The sequence below is a fragment of the Poeciliopsis prolifica genome, unplaced genomic scaffold (genome assembly GCF_027474105.1).
Source record: "Poeciliopsis prolifica strain line A6 unplaced genomic scaffold, Auburn_PproV2 SCAFFOLD003, whole genome shotgun sequence".
Taxonomy (NCBI): domain Eukaryota; kingdom Metazoa; phylum Chordata; class Actinopteri; order Cyprinodontiformes; family Poeciliidae; genus Poeciliopsis; species Poeciliopsis prolifica.
This window is the reverse complement of record NW_026562378.1, coordinates 12,819,531-12,827,217: the sequence shown is the minus strand read 5'-3', so window position 1 is coordinate 12,827,217 and position 7,687 is coordinate 12,819,531. Positions and strand designations below refer to the sequence as shown.

Here is a 7,687-nt window from a genome sequence, read left to right as displayed (position 1 = left end):
CCATCCTGGTTCAGCTGTCTCTTTGACAAATCAAATGAAAGTACAAATGCTGTCACAACATGGCTAACAATCAAAGTTAGTGGCTATGGAATATAAAATTTCCATCCTCTGACATTCAGAGTGGGCTTAGAAATTACATCCTTTCTGTTTTTTCCCCCAACTGAACCAATAAAGTTTTGCTGTTAGAGCCTAATGATGAATGGCACATATAACAATCCCTCACAAAAAAGAAAAGAAAAGGATATTATCAAGCTAAAATGGGTAAAAAGAAAAGTAAAATGGTTCTTCATTCACGGCCAGATTCCCCACTGGGCGTGAATGCAGCACCAGTACCGGAAGTTATTTATTGACGTCAGTTGCTCTCAGGGCGGGAGCTAGTCGAATGAGAGGCACAAGTAGAGGAGCTAACTTACGTAAATCTTTCCCAAGAGTTATACAATTTCTCCCAGAGACATGGCCCAGAACATTGAGGAGGATTTACCGCTCAGCCTTGCGTGTTTAAAAGTGAGTCATGGCGTTGTCTGTGCTGAAATATTCGTGTTTTGATTTCAAAACTAGCCCCATTAGCTGTGTACACTCTCGGGAACGTTAAGTTTATCAAGCAATTCGAGGAAGAAAAAACAAAACTAAAAGCGATAACAAAAACATTTCCGCTCAGATGTTTGGTTCTGTAAGTGACCAATCAGTAATAATTAATATTTTGTTAGCCTAGATTCATAACGACAACGCATAAATTTTGACATGAATCACGGTTCATGTGTTTACTTTAAGTCTAACGGCTATAAACGCTCATGTTGGAAACAGCATAAAACCTAACGCTGACATGACTGAACAGTTATCAAGAGAATGCTAACAATCGATGTTTTTCAATTAAGGTTATTTCACAACCAACGTCGATGAAACAAACAAATTCCTCAATCTAATTGAATTCAGATCAACTCGATTCACTCCAATACGGCCTCATAATAAGATTCAGAACAATTCCCATATAGTTCAGTTCTATTCAGACCATGATTTAAAAATGTGATTTTTCTTTATGGCAAATCCCAACCATTTTAAAACACTGGAATTACAGAAAAAAAAAAACCCATAAAGGAGCCCAATAACATTTTTAAAGAAGTTTTGATGTTTTTTTTTTTTTTTTTTGTGAAATTCTGATGTCAAGTAATGCAGAAATTTTATATTTTACTCTCAAACAAGTCAATGTTAAATTTAACAATTTTAAATATTGTTATATGAGCCAAAACTCAGCTTGCTGATTGTAAGTCTAAGGACAAAAATGCATTATTCAGTTGTGGAACTGTAAGTAAATTGCTAATTGACAAAAATTAGATTTTTTTTAATGTGGTGCACTTAATGGCCTGATGGGGTTAAAAAGGATGTCTTAAGGATTTCAGCCACCTGGCAATGTGTAACTCTTAAATGCTTTTTTCTTTTTTTTTGTGCAAGTATGCTTTCAAAGTAACACAATTTCATATCATTTTCAGTTTCTCTTATAATTCTCTTATAATTTTACACAATATAAATAAGGCTGTTATGATTTTTAATCTAATTATTTGACTGAATTCTGTTCTATATTAAAATATCTATTACTGACTTCAAGTTATGCCAAAGGAGGCTGTTTTGATTTCATACAACTATGTTTGTGTGAACTGAAACAGTTTAAATTTTTAAGTAAATATTTGTGATTTATTATACATCAAATCAGCCATCAAGTTAAGTAATTCCTTATAAACATTTACAAAAAGATTTATCAATCCATCTGGTAGTGACAGAAAGGGCCCCACACAGTCTGGATATTTTATTTTTGTTCATTAAGTTTATTGAAACTAAAATCTTCCACTTTTTTCAGTCTTTAAACACATCAGCAAATAAATTTTTCCCTGACAGAGCTTGAAGCTGGTTTGACTCTTCAAAGGCATTTATTATAGGCACGGTCATTTATATGCAGCAGCAATTGGCAAACACCTGGTGGAACTTCACATCTGCTTATGTTTAAAACTAAGTATTTCTCAGTCCAACCCTCTTCAGAACAGTTATGAACAGCATAATGGAGAAATGTTGTTGTGATGATGTCAGAAAGAGTCTGAGCTTCATAAGCAAACTGAAGCCAATTTTAAAACATCAAATTGTGAAATCTAATTTCTTCTAACTTATGTTTGGTTTATGTAGGATATAACAACTGGAAGTAATGTACTTGATTGTGTTATGCAACGACTCTATGTGCCTGGAAAATCCATAACCTTATTAACTCTATTAATCCTTTGTATTGCACAATGTTTTAGTAATTAATTCACAACTTTGATGTTTTTGTCCACAGACTGTTGATAACCTGCTACGTTGTCCAATTTGCTATGATTTTCTCAACATCACAATGATGACTAAGTGCTCCCACAATTGTAAGTCTTGCGCCGAACCTGAAAAATGTCAATATTCGTGCAACTTGAAACATTCTTAATAGCATTTTAATTGGATTCTTGGGCCTTTTTTGGAGCACTGGCATAGATAAGTACATTGGAAGGGAGTAGACTTACTTTGTACTTTTAATTCCAATAAGTCAAATCAGTCACTTCTGGTTTGTCTTCATTTTAGTGTTGCCCACAAAACACTGGCATTCATAGCCAAAATGTTGATAAAGCCCTAATATAAACAATCTTTAAGTTTATTGTCATAATTTTGAATATGAAGCAACCTTTTATTTACTGTATTTGCATAGTGGGAAAAAAAGTTACGTAAAGCTATACAGCTTGCCTTTTGCGAGCTGTACAGCAGAAGACCATTCAGTTTTCTTTGGTGCAAACAAAGATAGGGCTCATTGGTCATTCCTCTATGCTCTGTCTCCCAGCAGTTCCTGCTCATACCGTTACTTGAATGCTTGAGGGGATGTTTGTGACAGTTCTCACGAATATGTTTACAGTCAGCTGTCTCTGTTGCGTATGAACAAAAAAGTTTGTGAGTCCTCAAGTTTGATTTGGTGGCACACAGACTTTGTTCAATGGAAAAACGTGAGGGCACAGATTATTTACAAAATGGTTATCATAGAAACAGTTTGTCACTAATTTGGTTGTTTGCTCATAGTCAGTGTTCAGTCAGTTATTCTCAAGCTTTAACTTCTTGCCTGACAATATGGAACTTTGATAGAATATTTACTCATTACTGTCTTTTCCAAGGATGTCATCTATTTTGTGAAGTGCTCTGGCAGTTCCTCCTGCCACAAAATACAGTGATGGCATGATGCTATGGAGTACCTGCATGTTATTGTGTATATCCGGACATTTTGCGCATGTGCACAATGCATTTAATTTTAGATTGTTTACACATTTGTCCCTGTTATGCTTAAGTGTTTTGGGTACTGTATAAGTTATATTTAAAAACACTTTTTCAAGTGCTTAATGAAAAGCTTTACATTGAACAAAAGTACTTTAAGAGTCCTTGAGTAAATTCAGCCTAATTTTCTATTTGTTTCTTTCAAAAGTCAAATATTTTTTCTGAAAATACAGGCTTGTTTTTAGTTTGTCAGTGTTAAGCTTAGTGTGTCTTCAGAATTTTCTAGCTTCACGTCAAATTTAACAAGTGCACAAACCTCCACAGAGGCTGAAGGTGGGAGGGGGAGACACACTTTTTATCTGAATGACTCATGGCGCTATAATTAGGCTTAAAGCACCAAACGCTGAAGGGAGACACGCCACTGTCTGTCATAGAGATGCTCCCATTTTCTAGCATCTTGTCTGACAAAGGAGAGACAAAACCAGAGTTAGAAAAGCACAACAGGACAGGACAGGACAGTTGCTGTCTGGGAAAAACAGTCAGGTGACCAGATCTTTATTGTCCAAATCAGAAAGTCCTTTCTGCAACAACTTCACCTTAACCTTCCTCAGCTTCTGTGCTGAAATGTTTGAGTCTCTGTGTTGCTCTAATACAAAAAAAGAAGGAAAACGCACAAAAAAAAAAAAGAAATTGGGGGAGGGAGGTGTTCAAATCAAAATACCTTGAATCTCAGTAAATTATTTTAATTATTTAACTTATTAATGGAAAGTGCAAAAAGTTTGACTTTTTTTTATGTACATGTATAAGTTAGTTTAGAATAAGAATGAATCTAAATGGAAACAAAAACTGTATCTATTTGCTTTTAGAATCAGTACAATCTGTTTGTTTCTCATTTTCCAGTTTGCTCTTTGTGCATCAGAAAATTTTTGTCCTACAAGCTGCTTTGTCCAGTTTGCAACTCGGTAAGTATCGAGATGAATTAGACATTTTGTCATTTATGTGCATTGCAATAAATTGAAATATATTTGAATACTTCATTTAATTCATTTATTTCATTCAAGAAGTGAAACTCAATAACAGATTTATTCAACAGTCATGTATTTCAACCATTTGTTTCTCTTAATCTTGTGGGTGATTTCTGGTTTTTTCAATCAACAGTCTTTGAGACCTGTTGAATGAAGGGTAAGCCACAAAATGTGAATGCTAATGAAGTGGACTGTTCAGAGTGCTGCATGCAGACATTATTGGAAAGTTGAATGAGGAAAAAAGTGGTAGGAAAAAATGCACAAGCACGAGGAATAACTGCAGCCTTGAGAAGCTTGTGATGCAAAGCTTGTTCAAAAAAAAAAATGTGAATAAGATTCACAACGTGGAGACTGCGCTCCCGGAGCTAGTAGATGAAAGTAAATTTGCATTTCATTTGGAATCAAGGTCTCAGATGTGGAAGGTGGGATGGAGAGACCCTGAATCCTCATTGTTTGAGGTTTTGCATGTAGCTTTCACAGCGATCATAATAATCATCAAAATGATGGAAAAGAAAAAAGGACCTGACATATTGAATAAATCTATATAATGATTTTCACTTTTCTGATTTAAATTAAAGAAATAAATGCAACTTTTAACTTTTTCTAATTTTCTATGAGTGAAATGTCAAAATTGTATCTCCAATAAGTGTTTTTAATGCTGTATTTTTCATCTCTCTTTTAGCAAATGACAGAACAGGACTTACAAAACAACCGCCTGTTAGATGACTTGGTCGTTAACTTTCAAGCTGCAAGGTAAGAAACTGCTTGTGTCAAATATGAAGTGAACTGTCATGTTTAGAGAAAAATGAAGCTTTCTTTGCAACAAAAACTGCAGGGTTGCACACAGCATCAACTGAGTAAATTATTCTTTTCTTTTTTTAATGCCTTTGTCTGACAGAGCCTGCACAGTCTTGGAGCCAGGATCAAAACAATGCACATTGTTTCAGCCAGACATGGCTTAGTTTTTATTTCTGGAGAGATTTATTTTACTTCTTCCTTCGGAGGGGTGGGTAACCGGTGGTTTAGCTCAGCTTAGGGGACACTCAATCACTGCAGGCAAGGAGAAAACAATGGAGCAGAGCTAAGCTTTTTCAACTTGATCTACATTGAGAACATAGGCAGGAGTTTGCAAATATTGTATGTTAATAATTTTGCTTTAAAATTCCCCTCTCATCAGTTCTTGTCATTCAAAAGGTTTGTGGAGTTTGTGTGTGTCAAGAGTCACTTCTTTAGAAGCAGACGAGCAGAAATACCAGCAACAGAGCAGGAAATCAGGCTGACTTTACTGTGAACATGAATGCATTGCCTCAATATATCTTCCATTTGTTTTTAATGCTTCTAATACCTGGGAGGAAAAATGATTACCATGGTGATTTCATGGAATTACACAGTTATTGATGGGATGTCTTGGTGCTTTAGAAAATAAAAGCTGCTATTGGTTTCTTGTAATCTTTCTAATTTGTTTTGTAAATCCATTGGGAATTTATTCCCCTCAGCTCAGGTCATGTTATGTTCTGTGTAATATACTTTTACACACACTTGAGAGTTTTGTAGATTTATTTATTTTTTATTACATCAGGGTAGAAATACTGCTAGCAGTGTCTTAGCTGGGTTACAGGAAGCTTTGCAGGCAGACAAGTTGAGTTTTTCCCAAGTGACGTGTAGACAGCGTAGGAAAAAAAAAATAGCCTGAGACCAGATTGTCTTGTTATAGATGACACCTGCCTCATGGGTGAAGCTTTCTACCTGCTTTCATTCACTGCCTGTCATGGAGAAACTGATAAATGCTGGCCTGCTTACATGCAGTGTGACACTGAACAGAAAAGTGAAGTTATTTCCAGTAACATAAGAAAAATAGGTTGCTCATTTAGGCCTCAGGCCTGAAGTTGTTCTTTAGGTTCAAGATCACAAAAGATTTTTACTAGAAATAAAACAAATTATGTGTCTTATTTTGACTAAATGAGCTCACAAATGAGCTCTTCTCTCTTAGGGAAAAAATTGTCATACTCATCTTTGAAACTGTGTCTTTAATATTGTCTTCATTGTTTTGGCTGAAAGGCTGACAGAACGCTTGAGTGCTATTATCTGTCAATAAGCTGCAATATTTGTCTCCTCCATCAATCATGCGATGAAGGGTTTCACCGCCAATAGCAAAACCTCTGATCAACATCGCTGTTATGAATAAGTGGGTTATGTTGCCGTTCTGTGCTCCAGAGTTTAATTTCCTGTTGTCCGGCTCTGGGCATCTGTGAGAGGAAATTTCTTGTAAGTGGCCCAGTCATAATAAAGTGCTGTTTTTATGTAGACATAGTTCTAGATTCATATTAGAATATGATGTGGTTTCACACCCTGTAGCCAAGAGAGCTTTTCTTTTCTCCATTCTCCTAATTCTTATGTGTGAGGAAAAGGGGCAAAGGACAAAATTTTAAATAATATAATGGCACTAAAATATTCAAAACAAAAAAGGAAAATCCATCCGTTTTTTCCTCCCTGGATTTTGGTGGGGTTTGTGGATACTGCTGTGGTCATCGGGCAAGAGACTGGCTGCACCCTGGACATCATAAAAACAATAAATAAATTCAAAAGAAAACAAATCTCTCCACTTGTACACCATGATTGATTAAAACAAAGTTATTATGTGTATTATTTTAGTCAAAAGTTTAAATAAGAAGAAAAAGTGTATAGAAAGGACCTGAAAAGTAATAACTCCAAGTGGGAAAGTTGGTGGGGTTGTCACCAATTCAGAGCTCAATATCCACCATGTGAACATTGCATGCAAGATGATCTACGCCTTGGACCCGTCACATTCAACAGGCTGTGTTGAATGTGACGGCCCAATTATTGCACAGGGTGCAATCATTGGGGCAAGACAATGTTGAATATGCCTGATTTTAGATCGGGCATATTCAACACACCACACACTGCAGGACATTTTAAGATTGTCATAAAGGGAAAATTGGGTAAAAAAAAATAAATAAATAAGGCTTTAGCAGGAACACCAACATGCAGAAGCCTTATCTGACGCCCCCACCAGGTGCTGAAAGCTTACATGGTTTGGGGCCACACTGCTCTTTCTATGGGTTCTAGTTTTTGCCTGCAGTAGAAACACATCAGTGTAGAAAATGTTTTAGGATAATTATTTCAAACACCTGTTTGTTGTATATGTTCAGGGATCGGCCTCTCAGTGTGAAAATACTGCATTAAGTAGTTTTTGGATGATATCCATAATTTACTGCCATTAAAGCAGAAGCTGAACCATCAGTGGTTATCACAGTGGTTCATTAATATATAGCTACAGATATCACTCATCATACAGTCTCTCCTTGCATTAGTTTACTTTTAAATTGGGTTTGAACATTGGTGATAAATGTGTTTAATTTCCACCAAACATATTT

The 7,687-nt window shown here is 35.7% G+C and overlaps 1 protein-coding gene across 1 annotated transcript in view; it reads left to right on the top strand.

Moving 5' to 3' along the window:
• Positions 1-361: 361 nt before the first annotated feature.
• Positions 362-7,687, top strand: part of rad18 (RAD18 E3 ubiquitin protein ligase) — a 28,914-nt gene continuing 21,588 nt past the window's right edge. The window contains exons 1-4 of the mRNA XM_055025349.1: positions 362-504; positions 2,321-2,399; positions 4,168-4,229; positions 4,975-5,045. Of these exons, the coding sequence (XP_054881324.1) occupies positions 454-504; positions 2,321-2,399; positions 4,168-4,229; positions 4,975-5,045 (263 nt within the window). The 5' untranslated portion in view covers positions 362-453. The remainder of the gene's footprint in view (positions 505-2,320; positions 2,400-4,167; positions 4,230-4,974; positions 5,046-7,687) is intronic.